This window comes from Pelophylax lessonae, assembly GCF_965119305.1.
Source record: "Pelophylax lessonae genome assembly, chromosome: 12".
In the NCBI taxonomy this organism is placed as follows: Eukaryota; Metazoa; Chordata; class Amphibia; order Anura; family Ranidae; genus Pelophylax; species Pelophylax lessonae.
The window spans coordinates 13969896-13993562 of record NC_138779.1 but is presented as its reverse complement, the minus strand read 5'-3'; the positions used below and the strand labels follow the sequence as shown (position 1 = coordinate 13993562).

At 44.4% G+C, this 23667-nt stretch overlaps 1 protein-coding gene across 2 annotated transcripts; it reads right to left on the bottom strand.

The window, feature by feature from the left end:
- Window positions 1–4666: 4666 nt before the first annotated feature.
- LOC309567821 (taste receptor type 1 member 1-like) lies at window positions 4667–23667 on the bottom strand. Of its 2 annotated transcripts, XM_082273301.1 has the most exons (6): window positions 23367–23667; window positions 12792–13532; window positions 10336–10545; window positions 7739–7859; window positions 5451–5726; window positions 4994–5355 (listed from the first exon to the last, which is right to left on the bottom strand). In XM_082273301.1, exons 1-6 carry the CDS (start codon window positions 23634–23636, stop codon window positions 5129–5131), a joined length of 1845 nt encoding a protein of 614 aa, XP_082129427.1. In that variant the 5' UTR covers window positions 23637–23667; the 3' UTR covers window positions 4994–5128. The 2 variants fall into 2 exon arrangements, with proteins under 2 accessions (XP_082129426.1, XP_082129427.1); XM_082273300.1 differs by having other exon boundaries at window positions 4667–5726.

The following is a 23667-nucleotide window of genomic DNA, read 5'->3' as shown; positions in this document are numbered from 1 at the left end:
TTCCTCCCACACTCCAAAGACATGCTGGTAGGTTAATTGGATCCTGTATAAAAAAATTGTCCCTACTGTGTATGCACGTGAGTTAGGGACCTTAGATTGTAAGCTCCCTGAGGGCAGGGACTGATGTGAATGTAAAATGTATATGTAAAGCGCTGCGTAAATTGACAGCGCTATATAAGTACCTGGAATAAATAAATGCCACAAAGTATCCCGCTTACAATACGCCAAACAGCACAGAGACAAGCCTCAAACCTTCTGCCACAAAGTCATTTGGAGCGATGAGACCAAAATTCAGCTTTTTGGCCACAACCATAAACGCTACATTTGGAGAGAAGTCAACAAGGTCCTATGATGAAAGGTACACCATTCCTACTGTGAAACACGGTGGTGGATCGCTGATGTTTTGGGGATGTGTGAGCTACAAAGGCACAGGAAAATTGGACAGAATTGATGGCAAGATGAATGCAGAATGTTATCAAAAAGTATTGGAGGAAAATTTGCATTCATCAGCCCGGAAGCTGCGCATGAGACGTACTTGGACATTCCAACATGACAATGATCCTAAACACAAGGCCAAGTCCACCTGTCATTGGCTACAGCAGAATAAAGTGAAGGTTCTGGAGTGGCCACTTCAGTCTCCTGACCTCAATATCATTGAGCCACTCTGGGGAGATCTCAAACGTACCGTTCATGCAAGACAGACCAAGAGTTTACAGCAGGGGTGTCCAAACTTTTTTCAAAGAGGGCCAGATTTGATGAAATGAACATGCGTGAGGGCCGACCATTTTGCCTGACATTCTTTGGACCATTCAAATTAAATACAAACAAACTATTTTATGCAAAGTTTATTGCAAACGGCATACTTTTCCTTTCATCACATGGATGACAAATCTAAACGGATGTTAAATCGCTCCGCCTTTCATATCTGAAGGCCAGATGAAAAAAAATCCAGGAAGCTGAAATATATGTCAGGAACATTGTAAAGTACATTACATATTATTGGTAATAAAGGTTGTCTGTCAACTTTTAAGTTAAAAAAGAATATGAACAGGAACATAACACCAAGTATACATGTTGTGTTCAAATATATTGATAACTGATTTAGACCAACTGACTTTAACTGAGATTTTACAATGTATTCATCATAATCCGGAACATGCGTGCTTCCTAATCAGTCACACAAGGGTTAACCACATATAAGCGCTATATGAACCCACCGATGATGATTAATGATGGCAGCAAAAAAAGTCATGAATGATGCCAATGTATTTTTCCAAATTACCTGTGGGGCCGTATTAAAGCAGCCCGGGGGCCGCATTTGGCCCGCGGGCCGGACTCTGGACATGCCTGGTTTACAGGAACTGGAGGAAGAATGGGCCGCTTTACCATCTGAGAAGATAAAGAGCCTCATCCACAAACACCACAAAAGACTTCAAGCTGTCATTGATGTTAAAGGGGGCAATACACAATATTAAGAACTGGGGGGGTGTAAACTTTTGATCAGGGTCATTTGGGTAGTTTCTGTTTTCATCATGATATAAAAAGAGTAAACACAGAGGATGCCATGCCCATAGGAAGCTCAGGGACAGATATATACAAACTCTGACTTGGTCCACACAAGACCATTACTACATGTACTGTATATGACCTTCTGCGGTCCTACTCTTCTTGTACACTACAGGTTCACTATATGAACATATCCTCCCCTTTATGGGAAGTAGTCCATATCGAGCCACCCTTTTTGCCGATCATCGTGGTGCCCTGCTGGTCCCTCTGGGCAACTGCTACTACTTTCTCTATATGCTCTCACGGACTTCGTAGCCTTTGAATGGGCCTGTGGGAATTGGGCATTCCTCCTGATGGTAGCAATACCAGTTTTTAGTCGACAGACCAATCCAAGCCTGAGGGCTGGACGCTAAGGATATACTTGGTGTTTTATCTGGAACTCTGGGTGACCCCTGAGGAAGGGCTTCTTGGCCCGAAACGCGTAGGGTCGGTTCCGGTTCCATGATCACCTTGTACACCTATGCGCCCCTTTGGTTCGGTATTTGGTCTGTCAATGCATGCATTTTTAATGCCCTGTACATGTTATTGATTTACGTTTTTTCTTTGTGTGTTTAATTTTTTGTAATTAATAAAGTTATTTTTATACAAAACACAGTGTTCAGTGGCATTCACAGTCCCATATCTATAGGGGAATCCTTTTTGTATTTGGGTAGTTTCTGTTTTCATCATGATATAAAAAGAGTAAACACAGCTGATTGATAATAAATGACTTCAGCCAAACACTAACCATGAGTGAAAGAAAAGTTTTTGTGTTATCATTCATATTCTCAGAAAAATGGCCAAGAAATCATAAATTCTGCCAGGGTGTGTAAACTTATGAGCACAACTGTATCCACCAGAAATTAGGAGAAAAGGAGGGTGCTAGGTGTGGGGGGTGAGATACTGGAGGACCAGGATTAGGGGAGATACAGTATCCCCAGAAATTAAGCGAAAAAGGAGGGTAAGGAAAATAAGATAGGAGTACTCAAAATTCATGTTAATTCGTGTATATACAGCGGGAGCGAGCAGCCAGCAGCGCGCATTTGCGCCACCTACCCGGGAGTGCAGGGTCATGTATATACACACGATCCTGCGCACAGCTTCAGCTCTGTAGCAGTGAAACTGCTATAGGGCAGTCAGCGAGTGTTTAAAGCTGAACTCCAGGGATGGTCCAGCTTGGCACAATGTAAGTACACATATGTAACAGCCACTGTAGAAGCTGCAAATCACTGTAGTAGCCCAAACTACTACAATGATAGCCGCAGTCTTCCAGGTGTTGTCCCGAGCTGCTGCTCTTCTGCTAAGTAACCACAGAGGGTCGCTCCACTGGCACAGCCGCCATTAAAGTGATATTAAAGTCTTTTTATTTAGATGGCGCCCCGTGCAGGCTTAGGTCATAATGTACTGGTATGCACTGCACTGTACTAGTACATTATCACAGACTTACCCTCCAGCGCTGCGCTGACAAGGCTCCCCTTCTACGGCAGCTTCCACCTTCGCCTGGTCTTCCTTGCTTCCAGGTTCCCGATCTTCAGGCACTTGAATGGCTGTGCCCACAGGAATCACATTGCTGCGGCATGCAGAGCGGGCCATAAATGTGGTCTGCGCATGTGCAGCTCAGATTATATTACCCGCTGACAGGCAGAGAGGTCTCTCATGTTATAAAGAGTCTACTCGTCAGCGGATTTCAACTTGTAAGAGTTTACCACCACTTTAACCACTTCAGCCCCGGAAGGATTTGCCCCCTTAATGACCAGGCCATATTTTGCAATTCGGCACTGCATTACTTTATCACTTTAAGAGCGGAAGATTTTCTCCTTTAATGACCAGGCCCTATTTTTGCGATTAGGTGGTATTTGATCACCTGTGCGATTTTTATTTTTTGCACTATAAACAAAAAAAGAGCGACAATTTTGATTAAAAAAAACAATAATTTTTACATTCTGCTATATAACATTCCCATAAAAAACACATTTTTTTTAACATTTTAGGCCAATTTTTTTTTCTTCTACATATTTTTGGTAAAAAAAATCCGCAATAATTAAAAGTTATCGCGTCTACTAACTACGGGAAAGATTTATCATTTTTATTGTTTTTTTTTTTTTTTTACTAGTAATGGCGGCGATCTGGTAATTTTTAGCAGGACTGCGACATTGCGGCGGACAGATCGGGCCCCTAACTGACATTTTGACACTTTTAGGGGTACCAGTGAAATTACTACAGTAATCAGTGCTAACAAATATGCACTGTTACTGTAATAATGACACTGGCAGGGAAGGGGTTAACAGTATAGGTGATCAAGGGGTTAAATGTGACCCTAGGGGAGTGATTCTAACTGTATGGGAGTTGGGCTTCTGAGATGACAATAGAGACATGATCCTATATAAAAGGATCACATGAGCTCTGTGATCATCCCAGGGAGAAGGACGGTCGGCTGTGTTTACAACAGCCGACCGTCCTCTCTCAGCGGGGAACTATCGAGAATGTCAGGCAGCAATCAGAGCCGCCTGACACACGCATCGGCTTCCCCGCTGACAAGCGGGGGCGGGAGAGCACCGCCCGTCCCTCTTTGGCTCTCCTGGCCACTCCCTCCTGCTGAGTGACCCCACAGCAAGCAGCCTGCTGTGGGGGCACCCGAGCCGAGTCACAGCTCCGTGTGTCTATTGAGATACGGAGCTGCGGCCCATCCCCAACCACTTTGTATTCTCATTGGCTGACTGACTGATTGACACCAGCAGGAGCCAGTGGTGCTGCGCTGCTGTCTCAGCCAATGAGGAGGGGAGTCCCAGAAGGCCGAGACATTCCTACAACATCGCTGGAGCTAGAGGGACCTCAGGTAAGTATTAGGGGGGCTGAGGGGGGCTGTTGCACACAGAACGCTTCTTATCATAATGCATAGAATACACCTTCTGCCTTTACAACCCCATTAATTCAACAAGCTGAAGTTAGAAGCTGATTGGCCACCATGCAGAGCTGCACCAGATTTTTGCACTCTTCAGTTTTAGTAAATTACCCTAATACGTAATACTGGGCTGTTTAATAATCAATAAAGCTAAAAAAAAAAAAAAAAACTGAAGCTGGAATGTGGTTGGTTGCTCTGTGACAGAGACAGTTTCCTCCAGCCCCAGTTTTCAGGTTTTCTTTTCATTTGACAAACAATGCATTTCTAGGTAGTTCCTTAACTTTGTCAGTCTACATATTTCCATAACCATCAGCCCGATCGACTTAGTAATGCTCCTCTGATCATTAGTCATGTGCGGACTGTTTCTTGGTGTAATCTTGGATGGCACTCTGGAAATGTTCTGTAGTGTTCATCTCTGGTCTGAACAGAATGACGTAACATTTTGGAGTAAAATATCCAGCTAGAATCCCAAAAACGCTGAGGAGCACGGCACCCACATTGGCCGCAGCAAGGTACTTCCCTTGATAGACGATGTACGTGGTGAAGAACCCGATCCAGGAGATGAAGTAGACCAGTAAACTGAATGAGATACACTTGGCCTCGTTGTAGTTTGCCGGTAAATCTTTCCCCATGTAGCAGAAAATAAAACATATCATGCTGAGGAAAGCAATGAAAATAATTTCAGCGATGGAGCCGACAGAAACAGCCTCGGAACATTTCAGTATGATCTGATCTGGGAAGATGGAATAATCTGCTACAGGCATCGGAGGTTTCACCACAATCCACACAACGGAGATCAGAACCTGAATGGCGGAACTGACGACAATGAAGACATCTGAGCCATTCTTCTTCACCCAGATGTCGTATACTCTTGGCATATGGGTAGCCATCTTGAAAATGCACACTATCTGAAAGGCATGGACCACGATGCAAGCAAAGCAGACAGTGAAACTCACGGCAAAGACTGGTTGCCTCAACATACATGTGATGATTCCAGGCTTACCAAAATAGCAGTATAAGGTGCAAAGAGAGAGCGCTAAAGACGTTAACATCCCCAGACACATCTTCCCTCCTGCCGATTTCACTACCGGAGTGTTCAGATTGATAACGAATATAACAACTATTGCTATGGTCACTAATAGCAACAATGTAACAAGAGACAGAAGAACCAGGGACAATGGGTCAGTCCAAGGTAGGTATTCCAAGGTTCGGTTGTAACAGATGTCACTTTTCATTGGTGACCACTGATCAGATCCACAAGGGTGACAGGAATAAAGATCTGGAAAACATAAATATTGATTTTGTCATTTTGTTTACATAAATAAAGTTATATTTTATAGAAAAAGCCCCAATCCCATCCAAAACTAATTTTCTGATAGACACCAGGAAATTTACGCACTCTTGAAGTGATTGTGATGTGTCCAGTTCCTTCCATATAACCTCTGTCCAGTTTTCCCAACCCTGTTCTCCACCAGAACAGATACTTATCTACAGTAGTGGTGTTTCATGGCAGTTGTTATTTCTTCCTATATTTCTTTGGATTCCCTTGTTTGGGACTCACAAGATTTTTAAAGTAGATTTCCAGCCACACAGCTAAACCTATAGGTTAAATACACAAACCTTACTGTTTCACCGTAATTTTGTCTTGATTAGGGATGAGTCAGTGATTCATTCCAAACATAGGCCATGGCCATGTTTGTTCAGTGATTCCACTACTATCTCAACCTCTTCCCTTATATGTTAATGACAGCTTGGGGAGCTTTCATTCTGTGAGCAGAACCATCCAGACCAGTTGTGCTAGCTCCTGGATGGTTCCAGGTTTGTTGGGTTTTCTTGTTTTTGTTTGGGTTTTACCATGCCGTATTCCTTAAAAATTCATACTATTCATGGGATTAGGGTTCGCATCCAGACGTTTTTGAAGTTCGCCAAACCCTGCTTTAGCCAAGCCTAGGGCAGTTTGGCTCATTGCAGTTCATGATATTAAATGTTTAAGTTTTATTACAAAAACAGCACTAAGTACTAAAGTCTGCAAATACTTACCTCCCCAGCAACAGTCCAACATCCATGAAGTCCCCTGCTTGTGCCGGTACCTTTTCTTCTACCTCTTCCAGTTGCCAGGTCTTACCTCCCCAGCAACAGTCCAACATCCATGAAGTCCCCTGCTTGTGCCGGTACCTTTTCTTCTACCTCTTCCAGTTGCCAGGTCTTTGGCTGTTTTGGTTTGCCGGCACAAGAATGACATAACTCCTGCACATGAGTTAACTCATCTAGGCACAAAAACTCTGTGCCAAGAATGTACCCTGAGCTTCTCACCACTCCCGCAATCCTTGAGGGCAATCTCTGCTGTAAGGATCATGAACTGCCACTTGAAGAATCTGTAGAAATTGACACATTTCCAGTAGTGTCTAGTCCCTGGTCCCCCGCTGTGGTCACTTGTACAGTCCTCCAGCCCCTTCGTCACTACTTGTATCCAAAAGCCAGAACTCGTCTATGGGCTGTACAATCTTCTTTATTCGATCACAAGATTAAAATGCTACAGGAGAGCACTACCATGTTTCTACCAGACTAAGGCCTTTTCTAGCTGAAACGCAATAGCACTGTCCTGTGGTATTTTTATCCTGTGATGTAATAAAGATTGTACAGCCCATAGCTGAATGCTGGTTTTTGCATACAATTTGTTGGAAAGGTTTACGGGGGTCTTATCCGCAGCACCGTCGCCTACACACTTCTACCGGATCCACCTGGTTAAGCACCGTTAGGTCTTTCCTTCTGGCCTTCATCACTGCTGTGTCCTCTAGTTACGTAACAGCTGGCAGGAGTAACCACTATGAACAGGGGGAACTAGGAATCTAACATTTACAGAAGTCTTGGATTCTGAAGATTCTTTAGTGGGTAATTTCTCTTTACAGACATGGTTACGTTAAAGAAAACCTAAGTTTTTCCACATAGGGCAGAGCAACACGTTTGCTTTCTTCCACCCTCCACCTTGGCAGCACATACTCCTTTTTCAACCATGGGTGGCAAAGAAAGCATTTAGTACTTCCAGATATGGAGGAACATGTTGTTCACTTTCCTTTCTTTCATGTAATGGCATGGATGCATGGTGAGTGGTGCAGGGCTGTCTATGAGGGAAGAGAGACAGTCCACTAAAAACATTCAAGGGAGCCTTTAAGAAAATGTGTTAAGACAACTCCATATGTGTATCAGAAACACCTCCTAATATATAATTACAAGAACTGGACTTTTTTTTTGGAATGGTCATATATGTAAATACAGTTATTAGTAACTCACCGCTTGTGTTAAGAAAACTCATTGTCGGGCATGGGATACATTCAAAGCAGCAGGTGTGGGACCCAGTCTGGACCCTTCTTTCTCCCTTTCCACATTCTTTAGAACAAACCGATTCTGGTACCTGTGTGCAAAGACAACATGAAATGGTTGGTTTACTTTGAGATACGACCTTGAGATTTGGCCAGTTCCCATTTAGCCTCTTGTTATAACTCTGTTATTTAGACTTGTTTTCAGAACCAAAGTGTTGGGCTCCTGGAACTCAAAAACCAAAGTACACTATTGAACATCCTTCCAAACCATTAAGTTCAGGTGTTTGAAGGGCACTATTAATACTGCAGCATACCACAAAATTCTTGGGTTAAGACCCTTTTCTGTTCCAGCATGACTGTGCCCTTGTATACAAAGTCAGCTCCATAAAGACATAGTATGACCAGGTTGGACCAGCTCTATAAAGACATGGTTTGACCAGTTTGGACCACCTCCATATAGACATGGTTTGACCAGGTTGGACCAGCTCTATAAAGACATGGTTTGACCAGGTTGGACCAGCTCTATAAAGACATGGTTTGACCAGTTTGGACCACCTCCATAAACACATGGTTTGACCAGTTTAAACCAGCTCCATAAACACATAGTTTGACCAGTTTAGACCAGCTCCATAAACATATGGTTTGACCAGTTTAGACCAGCTCCATAAACACATGGTTTGACCAGTTTAGACCAGTTTGGTGTCAGTATTCTGCACAGAGCCCTGACCTCAACCCTACTGAACAGCTTTGAGATGCATTGGAACCCCACTGGTAAGCAAGTTCCTCTCATCCAATATCAGTACCTGACAAATGGGCACAAATTCCTACAGACACCCTCCAAAATTTCGTAGAAAGCCTTCCCAGAAGATTGGAGTAGAAAAGCCACAAAGGAGAGCCAATGCTATACAAATGGCAAAGGTTTTGGAATGGGATGCCCAGCAAACTTATATAGGTGTGATGGTCAAGTAACCACAAACCTTTTTCCGAATAGGGTATCAAACAAACCTCATTATAATGTAGATCCATAGTATATTATCTATTAAATATCTCTGCCTTCATTGACCTCTTGTTTACATTTATATCACACAAATTTTACACAATAATAATGTAAGGGCCAAAGCAACTATACCACCTAAATGATGCGGAGGTTATGCTCTTAAGAATCACAGTGGCCGCACACTTTAATGCCACAGAGAAAATACTCCTAAAGCAAATGTAAATTAGAACAATTCCATTTGGTTTGCTAATGCGCAATGCAGGGGCGCCGCTCCCCTATCCATGCATCCGGTCCCCTAATCTACATGCAGGGCGCCGTACGCATGGAATCCAATAGGTGATTTTTTTTTTTAAGCCAGAGGCTCTAATAGGCTTCAGAAAAGGGTGGGCTTGGGGCGCAGGGCACTGCGCCCCGAGCCCACCCAGTTGTGTGACAATAGCGAATTAATATTCGCTATTGTCACACTGACTCTCCTCCCAGCCAATCAGAAAGAGGGTTGTGAGACCCCTTTCCTGATTGGCTGAAAAGAGAAGCGATCTTACTGGCCAGTGGCCAGGAAGAGGCAGAAGATACACGGAGGCTGGAGGAGGCAGGAGGACAGCGGCTCAGCCATCCAGCACTCCCCGGCTCCCGACAGGAGGTAAGGAGGGGGGGGGGGGAGGAATGTGTCGCCTGACGGATCTGACGTATTAACAAGGAGCTTCGTGCCAGGAATGCCATGTATTATTTTAATTAAAGCTGCAGGGTTAAAAATAACTGTAGACATTACATCAATGTGTTAACCCTCTTTAGCCCAGCCCTGTCTTCTCTTTAACTGGGCTACTACGCCCTGGGGGTGGGAGTTTCTTCCTGATCATGTGACCACTGCGATTGGCTGTCACGTTGATCACGAGTTAGTCCCGCCAGCTCCCAATCATTACTAGAGACTGGGAACCGGCCTCGACAGCTTGGTCACCGTGCTGGGAGTCGGCACACTCTCAGCACGGAAAGATCTGCTGCCCATTGACACATATGTGCGACCTGTGGGCGTTAAAGCCTACCCAATAAAGTGGAATTCCAGGCTGTTTCCTACTTATTCTTAAACTGCTCCCGCCCCTTCTAAATCCTATTCTAGCTACCCTGTGAAAGGAAGATCCTTATATTTACCTATGAGGGCACTCTGTTGCGGTCATGTAATCGGCACCTAGCGGTGGCTTCAAGGGGGAGGAGGGACAGTCAACAACACATGCCCCATAGTAAGCCTATAGGTGACAGGCATTTCAGCTGTTGTATGAGATCCCTCCTCTCCTTGAAGCCGGCCATTGGGAAAATCGCATGACCGGACCAAAGTGCCCTCAGAATAAGTAAGTATATATTTTTTATTTTCTCGGGGTAGTTAGAATAGGAGTTGGCGGAGGTAGTTAACCAAAAGTGTGAAATTTCACTTTACCAGTGCTCTGTGCCACATGGAAAATGGCAATCAACCATCAAGAGAATATTATATAGATATGACCCAACCAGCTCTGAAATGGAGCAATACAGGCAGCCACATATGGGAGGAATGTTTGAAAATAATTTTTAGGCCAACTCACGGTATTGTCATTGGTGTGCCAATGGAGTTTGTCATTCAACTGCAACCTCTGTGAAGTTTTACTGTAGGAGCCGATGACTTTGACTGTTGTGGTGTCGCTGCTCCAGGACCACATGACTATGTCATAACCAGTGGCCGGGTTTCCATTACTGTCGAAATTAATAGTCTGATTGAAGAGAGTGAAATTCACATTCTTCACCTTTTGCAGAAGCTATGGACAAAAAACACAAGAATTGAACCAGTGAACGGTAAAACCTTAAGGGTATGCCTCCCAAGGTGTTTGGCTGCTTTGTAGAGATCGGGGAAGAGTCAGAATCTGCTCTCTGTGACCCTAATGGGAATATGTTGTTTCCATTCCCAAAGACAGTGGTCATCGAGACAGGATGTAGGCAGGTGTTAGTATGGGTGCTGGTAATTTGAGTAGCTTTGTCAGATTACCAGGGCTAGGAAGTGGTGCAGGAATTATTAAATCACTTTCTACGAAGTCTGTCCAGAATATATTGAGAATTAGGTTCCTACGCTCGAGAAGGGCTCTGTGAAGGGAGAAGCTGGCCAAGGTCACTTGGGGCTCGTATTTTCATTGTAAGCAAAGCAGTCATGTAGCCAATGATATTTAATAAAAGGTCAATGTATCCTCTGCCCTGGACTGCAGGCTCCATCTTGGGATAGCCTGATTTTCATTGGACTTAGAGCTCTCTCAAGAGTTGGGTGGCCATCTTGAACTCATAAGGGTTTTTTTTTTTTTTAGCCCCTGCTGGATGGTGATGTTTCAGACAGGGACAGAGACCCAATTGTGGAGAGGTTGGCCTTGCACTAGGGATAGAGTCCTTTTAATTAGGGACACTCTGGGAAGGGAAGCCTCTGTGTCTGGGGAAGGTCACCATAAGTCTTTAGCGGAGGAAAACCCTTTAAAAAAAAAAAATAAATAAATAAGAAAAAACATACAGCCCCCATTAAAAAAATAAAAAAAAGACAGCATAGTGCCCTGTGCCCCCCACGCACTCTTTTGCTACCCTTCACATCACCCCTCCCAGAGTTGTGTCGTCTGCCCCCCATATGGTAGTGTCTTCTTCCTCCATATGCTAGTGTCCTGCTCCCCTTCACATAATCCCCCACTGTAGTGTCCTCTACTCCCCCCCTCATAGCAGTGTTTTCTGCCCCCTTCACATATTCCCCCCCCCACTCCACTGTAGTGTTCTGTGACCCCATAGCAGTGTAGTCTTCTCCCCCCATAACAGTGTCCTGTGCCCCCCCTTCACATCACCCCCTCTCGTTGTGTCCTCTGCCCCCTTTACATCCCCCTCCATGTAGTGTCCTCTGCTCACCTTCACATCATCCCTCCCACAGTAGTGTCGTCTGCCCCCATATAGTAGTGTCTTCTTCCTACCTTTACCAGTGTCCTTCTTCCCTTCACATAACCCCCCCCCCCCCTACTGTAGTGTCCCCTGCTCCCCTCATAGCAGTGTTTTCTGCCCCTTCACATAATCCCCCCACTCCACTGTATTGTTCTCTGCCCCCCATAGCAGTGTCCTCTGCCCCCCCCCCAATAACAGTGTCATGTGCCCCTTCACATAACCCCCTACCATAGTGCCCCCTTTACAACCCTCTCCATGTAGTGTCCTCTGCCCTCCATAACAGTGTCCAGTCCCCCCCCCTCCCCAAGGTAGTGTCCTCTGTCCTCTTCAAATCATCCCCCCACCACTGTAGTGTCCTCTGCCCTCTTCACATAACCCCCCCCCCCAACTGTAGCGTCTTTTCCCCTCTGTCCCCTTCACATCACATTCCCCCACACTCTAGTGTCCTGTGCCCTCAGCCACCCCCCCTTCATATCACACCTCTCTGTAGTGCCCCCCCTCCCCCCATAGCAGTGTCCTGTGCCCCCTCCCCCCAAAACAATGTCCTCTGCCCCCCTTCACATCAGCTCCCCCCAAATGTAGTGTCCTCTGTTTGCCCCTCCCCCTATTGCAGTGTCCTGTGCCTCCCAAAGCAGTGTCCATTCCCCTCTGTCCCCTTCACATCACATCCCCCCCCACTGTAGTGTCCTGTGCCTCCCCATAGCAGTGTCCTGTGCCCTCTGCCCAACCCAGTTTCCCAGCAACCAATCACCTGCAGGTAAATTTGAACAGGTAACTCCAGCGGAAGGGCTGGTTTGCAGGGCTGTGTTCCCAATCTACCTGTCAGCTGCCCGTGATTGACTGGTGATTGACGTCTTCCTGACCCCTGCCCTAGACTGTTCATTGAGCCAGGAGAGTGACTGTTGCTGTGTGCCTGGCTGCTGTGGCAAGAAATCTGAGAACCTGTGGAAAATCAGCTGCCCTTGTGGGGGTGAACACAACATACAGTATATAGTGTGTGGGGTTTAATTAATATTCAGGCCTAAATCATGCATTTTTTATGCATGTGCAAAAAATCCTAAAATGGCTCTGGCAGCGAAAAGGGTTGAATAATAATACTTACTTGCCATGGGTAGAAAGTGTTGTTACTGCACTGTCCAGATTCACAGTCGAGTAGATCATGTAGGGCATTTGCTATGGCGTACACTGCCGAATAGACATTGAAAGAAGCTGACATGGCAAACTGAGTGGCGATGGGCATGGTCTGCAGTGTGAAGGCCTGACAGTCCCGGCAGACTTGGTTGCAGCCACTCTGACCCGTGGTTTTCATTTTTGGAGATGTGACATAGTCCGTTTCAAATTGGAGGATCTTTGAGAAATAGACCTGACCCACCGAAACTCCTAAAACCGAGCCAATTCTTTTGGTACTGGTGAGTGCCGTGATTTGGGAGTCTGTAGACCAGCTTTCACTCCCGATCCAGACAAAGTCAGTGATGTTGGCATTTATGACTTCTTGAAAAAATATCCTTGCGTTGAAAAAGGCAGAGAAGACCACAGTTGCCTTGACTCTGGTCTGGACAATGTTGGCCACCATCTTCTTGACCATGGTTGTGTCTGTGCTGTACGGGATCAGGCCCTGGTACGCTATGCAGATGCCATTCTTGCTGGCCAAGGTGTTCAAGTCTTGTACGCCTTGCCGGCCATAGACGTCATCACTGCCAACTATTGCCACCCACGTCCATTTAAACCTCTGCAGCAGGTTTAAGATGACTTCTACTTGGAGCTTGTCGCTGGGGATGGTGCGAAGGAAGGATGGATAGATATTCCTATTGCTGAGCTGCTCATGAGTGGCTGAGTAACTTATCTGAAAAAACAAACCAGACATTCTCTAAGGGGGTAATTTACAATTGCTTTTAAAGCGGAGTTCCGGGCACAGAAATTATTTTTTACTGAACATACCCCCGGGACAGTCAGGGCTAGCACATTCCACAATGGCTAGCCTCTGATCTGTCCCGGATCGCACTTACCTTTTAGAAGAAATACTTACTTATAAAATTTCTTCCACAGCGTGTCCATCTCTGTTGTGGGCAGCTGAAGCCGGCGCGGTCCTCTTCTCTGTCTTCTTCCGCGTCTTCGTGTCCCAGAATGCATTGCACCGGCCCCTCTCGTCACTTCCGGTGCGGCGCCGCATTCCTAAACAGCTTCTGGGCATGCCCAGAAGCTGTTTAGCAGGGGAATGCGGCGTCGCCCGGAAATGACGAGCGGGGTCGGTGCCGTCGCATTGATTCCTTGGAGCTATGACGTTTAGCTCCCAGGAATCATCGCGAGGCAGGAAGTGACGGGGTGAGCCGCGGCGCCGAGGGAGGAAGCAGTCAGAGGTGAGTATTTACGATCTTCAATAAAAAGGTGAGTAAACAAAAAAAATAAAAATAACTATCCAATTCCTTTTCAGGTGAGCTCTACCTAGCGGAGGAGCACAAAAAAAAAAAAACGTTTTTGTGCCCGGAACTCCGCTTTAAGCACCTGTCATTAAATAAAATGGTTACCTTACCATCCTGTTCAAACTTTGCGTTTGCTTTGCTTCAAAAAATGATCCCCCATGTCGCTTTCTTGGTGCTTCAAAGTGTCTCCAAACTCTCCATAGAAGTTTATGACAACGCTCGCTAACAGCACCTGAATTTTTTGAGCTCTAGCTTTGATTTGTTTTGGAGGTATTACAGGTATGTGATATCCCAGGATGCACTAGGATAACAACAAGCGAACCGGAAAGATGTCATCAGCAGTCACTTCCAGTTCATGTGTATATATTATATTGTCAAAAGTATTGGGACGCCTGCCTTTACACACACATGAACTTTAATCGCATCCCAGTCTCAGTCTGTAGGGTTCATTGAGTTGGCCCACCTTTTTCAGCTATACCAGCTTCAAGTCTTCTGGGAAGGCCGTCCACAAGGTTTAGGAGTGTGTCTATGGGAATGTTTGACCATTCTTCCAGAAGGGCATTTGTATGGTCAGGCACTGATGTTGGATGAGAAGGCCTGGCTTGCAGTCTCTGCTCTAATTTATCCCAAAGGTGTTCTATCAGGTTGAGGTCAGGCTTCTGTGCAGGCCAGTCAAGTTGCTCCACCCCAAACTCGCTCATTCATGTCTTTACGGACCTTTTTATGTGAAGTGGGATGCCATTAACCCCCCTGGCGGTAATCCCGAGCGTGACTCGGGGTGGATTTTTTAGGTTAGGATCGGTAACCCCGAGTCACGCTCGGGGTGGATGTGCAGAGAGCGCAGCGGTGTTCTCTTACCTTCTCCTGGCGATCCAGCGATGATCTCTCATTGCTGTGACCGCCAGCTGAGAGTCCCGCCGCTCCTCCGTCCTCCGTCGGTGTGATGACTTCCTAGTTCCGTTCCCTGCAGCAGCAATGCTGCATGGGAGCGGAACTAGGGAGGGAAATTAAAAAAAAAAAAAAAAAAAAAAAAACGTTGCACAAAACACATAACACATTTTATATTATATATATGTGCATATATATATATATATATATATATGCATATATATATATATATACATATATATATATATACACACACACACACATATATATATATATATATATATATAATATATAATGCATGAATTATAATCTAATCAATAATATAATTTTATTATATATATTATATAATAAAATTATATTATTGATTCGATTATAATTCACTTGTTTGTGTTTCAAATTTATCACATCTGGGATGTCTACTAGACTCTTGTTTTGGTCAGATTTAAGTCAGTAATTACTAAGAATTGTAGGCCTATAATACATAACGTTGAAAGAAAGGGGTGCGCTGATTGAGTGAAATGCTGCAACCAGATGATGTGAAATGCGAATGTTTAAAAGTGATGGTGCGCTTTTCAAGTGAATAGGAAATTATATATAGCACAATATATAAATCAATGCACAGGTGTGATCCAATTAAGTAATTATATCAATAATGAATAAACAATAAATAAACAGTGTCTTCAAAAAACATTAAAAAGTGAAAATAAACAAATAAACACGAGAACTAAAGTCCTGTTATTAAAGTGTTCCAAAAAATTGAAAAAATGAAAAAATGGTGGTAAAGTCCAAATAATAAATCTAGTGATGATTGAGATGTTCCCTCCACCTGGTGAAATGCCTCCTTACCTGGCGGAAAGAAGGTAAGTGCCTGATAGTGATAATTTCTATAAAAGTGAAGCCAAAATCTTATTTCCACCTCCACACGTGCACGATCCCACTGGTGATAAATCAATCCAAGCCTCTTACCAGATATAAGAGACAATCAAGCCTCTGAAATATCAGATGACACTATGGATATGAGGATGCTTCCTTAACACTGCGAATGGATGGATGGCTCCCACTTTCTTCCCTCTGTATGAACCACGTAAGTCTCCTACTCCCTTAGGGTAAAGTGTGTACTCCCCACGATGTTCCAATGCACATGGAAGTATAAATGAGACTAATAGTGCATTACCGCAATAAACAATTTATTAGGTGTACAGACTTGCACTTACATTGAGTTGATCAATTACGAGCAGAAAGTATAAAAATGACAGGCTGAGGATCTCTATTTGCATCGGGTCCGGCTGCAGCACGGACCTCCGATGACGTAATGACGTCACGCCTCCCTCCTGACGCGTTTCCTCCAATAGGGCTTTGACTTGAGATGAGATATAATACATAATGCCAAATTTCCATGAAAACAATTGTACCGCTTTTGGTATGTAATTCCTGATATAATCATACCGCCAGGGAGGTTAAAGTTCATGTGCATGTAAAGGCAGGCGTCACAATACTTTTGACAATATAGTGTATATTATGGGAGTGTCTGGTGCAGAGCTCACATACATCTGGTGTGCAGCATGGAGCAGGAGGAAGGTGAGCAGGGTCCAGACTTGAGCGGACTAACTAGCAGACGACACACGTGATGTGCAATATGGGAACACTACAGCAGAAGGTGAGCGGGACCGGAGAGAGAGGACTGAGTGGCAGAGGTTCAGCAGAGCAGGAAAGAGTAGCAGATGTCACACATGGTGAGCAGCCCGGGGACAATATAGCAGGGGGAAGGGGTTGAACAGGGGCCAGAGAGGATCAGCAGACCAGAGGATCAGCAGAGCTGGGGGTTATTACCGAGTAGGGGACGGACGGGGATCAGCAGAACTGGAGGCTACTACTGAGTGGGGTGTCAGCAGAGCTGGAGATATTACTGAACAAGGGGATCTGCTGAACGAGGGTACTATTAAGCTGGGGATCTGATGAATGGGGGTACTAATGAACTAGGGATCTGCTAAATGGGGGAACTACTGAGCTGGAGTTCTACTGGGACCCTTTAAACAAATAGAAATGAAACACACACAGGACATTTGCCAAGCTTTATTAACCACTTCTGGACCGTCCCACCCTCATATACTGCGGCAGAGCGACCCTTCAGCGTGAAATCACGTACCAGTACGTCTTTTTTCTTTAAGGTGTTAATCAGTGGGTCTGGAACATGGATCTCTGTCTTCCCACAGTACAAGCACCTCCCCCAAAGTTAGCAAGCACTCCCTAGGAACACATTTAACACTTTGATTGCCCCTAATGTTAACCCCTTCCCTGCCAGTGTCATTTGTACAGTGACAGTGTATATTTTTAATATTGACCACTGTATTGGTGTCACTGGTCCCTAAAAAGTGTCATGATAGTGTCAGATTTGTTCGCCGCAATGTCGCAGTCCCTCCGAGTCGCTGATCGCATTACTATTAAAAAATTTAACAATTCCATAAAAATATCCCATAGTTTGTAGACGCGATAACTTTTGCGCAAACAAATCAATATACTCCTATTGGGATTTTTTTTACCAAAAATATGTAGCAGAATACATATTGGCCTAAAATGATGAAGGAATTAGATTTTCTCTATTGTTAATTGACAGACGCAGTTCCATATTCTTCTTGACCAGTGGGTTTTGCTGTCCCCTACAGGAGTAGGTCACTAGGCAGGAAAAATCTTTACCACGCCTATGGGGCAGTCCCTGCAGGCATACACCCACTCACTCTGCTGTATGATTCAGTTTGTTTCTGCCTAGTTTAGGAGTAGGACCTAGTTCCCGACTGGGACTTTGGTGTTAGCTTGTCTTTTTTATTTTAAAGGGAACCTTTGTTGAAATTTTAATTTTTTTGCTAGTTATGTTCCTGAGAGTACTGCAATGAACAGACTGGATATCTTAGATCCTTAAGGTCTCCCAGTCCGGCCAGCGAGCGTGAGCAGGTTATAGCCCCGGGCTAGGCCTCGCCACAACAGAGGCCGAATGGACAGGGGCTAGCCCTCGAGTGAAACACCTCGCCGGGACACACATGACCTGGTTTGACCTGAGTTGCAGCGTATCCCTTGGCCATCAGCATCCACACCCCGAGTGGAGAGGTAGCCTGTCCGGAGTGGCAACCACCCAATGTCATTGGTATGGTGTCCCCCGTAGCTCTGGCTGTCTTGGGGCAGACGTGAGCCCCTCCCTGGGAAGGTCGGACCCTTGGGTACCCCTCATTCCCCCTGGCCTCTCGGTATGTACCAGGCCCCCCCCAAGGCCTCCCTCCTCACCATCATAGGGGTCCCTACCTCAGTCAGTGACGGGGGTCCTTGGGGGGTAGACCCACAGGTGCCACTATAGCGGATCCACTTGGGGGGGTTAATCCTGGTGGGAGTCCCTGCCGGGGACCCTCCCCCCCGATGCCACTAATCATTTGGACCGCTTAGGGGGTCCTGGAGACCGCATGGCACGCTGAGGGGGCCCGCCATTTTACTGTAGAATCGTTCAGCCTCATTTTGCAGAAGTTCCCATTGAAATGCATGGGCGGCCATGTTTTTGTGGTTGCATTGGACAGCCATTTTCTCGGAGTCCACGAACGCTAGACAGCAGGGAGCCACTAGGCCTTCACTCTAGTGAATGACCCAGGTACTTCCTCTTCCTGTGAAGACTGTTTTTTCTGCCAGCAGAACGATCCTGTTCTCCTCCATATCAAATGGTGGTATGTCTATTGGGGTCCCTGTAAGTCTCTCTCTCTCACCCTGCTATCTGCAGTGCTAGTGGCTGGGACTTGTAGTACTGCTGGTGCAGCGGTGTGGGTCAGTTTTCCGCAGTTTTCTTAAAGTGACACTGAGCTTTTCCAGGGTTCATATGGAGTCCCAGGAACAAATTTCACCTACAGATCCCCTCCTTGTGGTTAAGGGAACCTCTGGGTCGCAACCCCTGTCTGCCTTAACGACGGTTTTGGAAAACCTGGCTCTCCTGTGTCCTCAGATTCTGAGGTAGATATGGCCGCCGTGAATGTGGTGGTCCACAGAGTTAAAGTGGTACTCTGACCTAATCAGTCGTTTCTTCCTAAGGTGGTTTCTGGTTTCCATTTGAATGAAGACATTGTGCTGCCTTCACTCTGTCCTAAGCCCAGGCATCCAAAGGAAATTGCCTTGCATTCTTCGGATGTGGTTCAGGCAATTAGGGTTTACCTGGCGGCTACTGAATGTTTCAGGAAATCAGACTCTCTTTTTGTCCTTGCGGAAGGACCTCGCAAGGGATTGGCTGCGTCTGCTGCGACCATATCCAGATGGATCAGGCAGAAGGTGGTACAGGCGTATTCATTTAAGGGTCAGGTTCCACCTTTCCCTGTGAAAGCGCATTCTACTAGGGCCCTGAGTGCCTCTTGGGCTTCTCGCCATCAGGCGTCAGTAATAAGAGTTTGCAAGGCGGCAACTTGGTCATCTGTGCACCTGTTTACAGCATTCTACAAAGTAGATGTGTTGGCATCCTGGGATGCTTCTTTTGGCCGCAAGGTTTTGCAGGCTGTTGTTTAAAAGAGAAAATATTCTCTTTGAGGGTGTATGTTTCTAGGTGAGCTCCAGTTGTTCCTGGTTGAGCTCCATGTTACCTGGTTGGCTAAGTTTAGCCTTTAGGGAATAACATTCTTTTCTGCGTTGTTTTCCCACCCTTCATGCAAATACTGCTTTGGAACGTCCCAATGGTCAAGAAAAATATGGAGCCAATGAACGGTAGCGAAAACTGGATTTCTGACTTACTGTCAAATCCTCTTCTCTGAAGTTCATTGACAGACGCAGCACCCGCCCCTCTATTAATAGAGGGGGGTTGGTTTTTTTTCTTCTAAACACTGCTTGCAACAAAACTGAATCCTATAGCAGAGTGAGTGGGTGTATGCCTGCAGGGACTGCCCCATAGGCGTGGTAAAGATTTCTCCTGCATCTGTGCATGGATGAGCAAGTGGCCACCTTGCAAACTTGCACCATTGACGCCTGTGACTAGGCAGAAAAAAACTGAAGACCTATAGCAGGAAGTGGGAGTATACCCCCCTGGGACTGCCCCATAGGCGTAGTCAAACTTTTTTCCACCTAGTGTCCTACTCTCCTGTAGGGGGCAGCATAACCCAGTGGTCAAGAAGAATATGGAGCTGCGTCTGTCAATGAACTTCAGAGAAAAGGATTTTACAGTAAGTCAAAAATCCAGTTTTTTTTGCATTTTTTTTATTGGGAATGTTTTATAGCAGAAAGTAAAAAATATATATTTTTTTCAAAATTGTTGCTCTTTTTTTGTTTATAGCGCATAAAATAAAAACCGCAGAGGTGATCAAATACCACCAAAAGAAAGCTCTATTTTTTGGGGTGGGAAAAGGACATTCATTTTGTTTGGGTACAGCGTCGCACAACTGTATAATTGTCTGTTAACCACTTCTGTACCGGAAGGATTCGGCCCCTTAATGACCAGGCCATTTTTTGCGATTTGGCTCTGCGTTATCTTAACTGACAATTGCACGGTCATGCAACACTGTACCCAAATAAAATTGATGTCCCTTTTTTTCCCACAAATAGAGCTTTCTTTTGGTGGTATTTGATCACCTGTGCGATTTTTATTTTTTGCGCTATAAACAAAAAAGAGGGACAATTCTGAAAAAAAAAAAAAATATATATTTTTCACATTCTGCTATATAACATTCCCCCCCCCCCCCCCCCAAAATTTAAAAATCAAAATTGTTCAACATTTTAGGCCAATTTGTATTCTGCTACATATTTTTGGTAAAGAAAATATCGCAATAAGCGTATTTTGAATGGTTTGCGCAAAAGTTATCGCGTCTACTAACTACGGGAAAGATTTGTTATTTTTATTGTTTTTTTCTTATTTTTTACTAGTAATGGCGGCGATCTGCAATTTTTTGCGGGACTGCGACATTGCGGCTGACAGATCGGATCCCTAACTCACATTTTTTTACACTTTTGGGGGGGACCAGTGACATTACTACAGTAATCAGTGCTAAAAATATGCACTGTTACTGTAATAATGACACTGGCAGGGAAGGGGTTAACACTGAGGGTGATCAAGGGGTTAAATGTGAGCCTAGGGGAGTGTTTTCTAACTGTATGGGGGCGTGGCTTTTGGATTGACCATAGAGACCTGTGATCCTATATTAAAGGATCACAGGCACTCTGTGATCATTCCAGAGAGAACGGTAAGTTGTTTTTTCAACAGCTGATTGTTCTTCTCTCTCAGCGGGGAACGATCGCGGGTGGCAGGCGGCAATCGGATCCGCCTGCCCCGTGCATCGGAGTCCCCACTGCCGAGTAGGGGCTCGCCCCCTAGCTGCAGGCGCGTGACCGACGTAGACCTATGTCAGTTCACGCAGGAGGGGCTGCCTGCCGCACTAAAACTCTGTTCTGATGTTTCTCTTTAATGCCCAATTTTGTGACTTCAAATGGCTTTTAACTAAAAAAGATATCCCCTTGACAGTACTTTTCAACACATAAAGATTATTATCACATATTTGTTCCTTTTCGTCCATGATACAAAATTAATATTTTTTTTATAGAAGAAAAAAAAAAGTGTGGCCTTCAAAAGCAGTCAGGCAATTTACAGTTTAGGTTTCTAAACACCAGGGGGCAGTGTTTCTCTTCCTAATAAAATATTACATGTACACTAGAAGAAGAGAAATCCACTTCTCAGCTTGCTGCTCCTTTTGCAGAATGTTGCCTTGTGTGCAGCGATGTGTCACTCGGCTCCCTCCTGCCTTTCTGACTGCAATCTCTGCAAACCTTTGTGACACATTTAGGTACTGGTAGCTCGTACATAACCTGCATTGTACTTTTAATCAATACTTCAGTTTCCTATCCACTTGACCTCCGGAAAATGAACCTCTTCATGACCAGACCATTTTTTTTTTTTTTTTGCTTTTTGGCACTGCGCTACTTTAACTGGCGATTTTGTGGTCAAATTGGTGAAAAAAAAATTATACTGTATATGTTTCATCAGTGTACAGCTTTGTATACAAATTAAACTTATATCATTTTATCCCAGAAATAGAGCTTTCTTTTGGTGGTATTTAAGCACTGGGTTTTTTATTTTTTTGTGTTATAAAAAAAAAAAAAAAAAAAACGAAAATATTGAAAAAAAAAAAAACAATATTTTTTACTTTCTGCTATAAAACATATCCAATAAAAAAAATATATATATATACATACACATATACTGTATATATATATATATATATATATATACATACTGTATATATATACACACACACACTGTGTGTATATATATATATATATATATATGTACAGTATGTATATATATATATATATATATATATATATATATATATATATATATATATATATATATGTACAGTATGTATATATATATATGTATATATATATATATATACATGTACAGTATGTATATATATATATGTATATATATATGTATACATATGTATATATATATATACACACAGTATCTCACAAAAGTGAGTACATCCCTCACATGTTTGTAAATATTTTATTCTATCTTTTCATGTGACAACACTGAAGAAATGACACTTTTGCTACAATGTAAAGTAGTGAGTGTACAGCTTGTATAAGAGCCCATTCACACAGGGGCGACATGACTTGCCGGGGCGACCTGTGAAGTCGCGGTGCACAGCGTGACATGCACGGACTTCATATCATTGAAGTCAATGCAAGTCGCCTCCAGGTCTCCCCAAAGTAGTACATGACCCTTTTTCGACTTGTGTCCCACTTGTGTGTGGGTCATTGATCCCCTCTTAAGTGTCTTAAGTGTCTCTTCTCCAGAGAGAATAAGTTCAATGCTTGTAGTCTTTCCTCATAGCTGAGATCCTCCATTACCCCAATTTGTTGCCCTTCTCTGGACTCTCTCCAGTTCCAGCACATCCTTCCTGAGGACCGGTGCCCAGAACTGGACGGCATACTCTGGATGCGGCCGGACCATCTGGTTAAAGTTCATGTGTGTGTGTAAAGGACAGGTGTCCCAATACTTTTGACAATATAGTGTATATTTTATTTCCTTGGTTTTATTGGTATTGGTTTACATAATTTGCCCCCCCCCCCCCCGTATGTTTACCCCCCAAACTTTACAACAAGGGCTGCTGCAAACTATTCCTGCAAGGTTAGAGGAGCACAGGTATCTTTGTATATTGTAGTATTACCGGCACCCTTCACCAGAGACCTGATCTCAATCCTTTGGAGGGAATCTAAAAGCTTCCAGTCATATACTGTGGATGAGGCGCGTACCTGAGATCCTATAATTACGATCATCATGCATTAAAAGAAAAGTAGCTCTACTGAAAAACGTTTTATCTTATCGACACATCATGGCGATATTGATAAACGGATCTTACCTGGGGAACGAGAAACTTGCCCAAAATACTGGCTGCAACAAAAGCAGAACTACTGCTGGATGGGCCGACCACAGCGATGACCTTTGTCTTGTAGTTGGTGAAGTTGTTCTGCATCTTTATAAAGGGGTCTTCAGGCTGGTAGAGGTTCTTCAGGACTCCGTATATGTTGGTGGGGTCGGAGCACGTGTCATATAGCTCATAGCCCAGAGTGACGTTGGGGAGCAGTGTGCTGGAGTTATTGATCTCCTCTATGGCCATTCTTGTTGCCATGATTAAGTGATAGCCCTGGGTATTAAAGGCG

Coding starts and splice junctions, on each gene's coding strand:
- LOC309567821 (XM_082273300.1), bottom strand. CDS start 23,636: ATGGCAACAAGAATGGCCATAGAGGAGATCAATAACTCCAGCACACTG. Junction 10,546..12,791: donor ACACTTTCTACCCATGGCAA/GTAAGTATTATT, acceptor TTTTGTCCATAG/CTTCTGCAAAAGGTGAAGAA. Junction 7,860..10,335: donor GGCACACCAATGACAATACC/GTGAGTTGGCCT, acceptor CTTTGCACACAG/GTACCAGAATCGGTTTGTTC.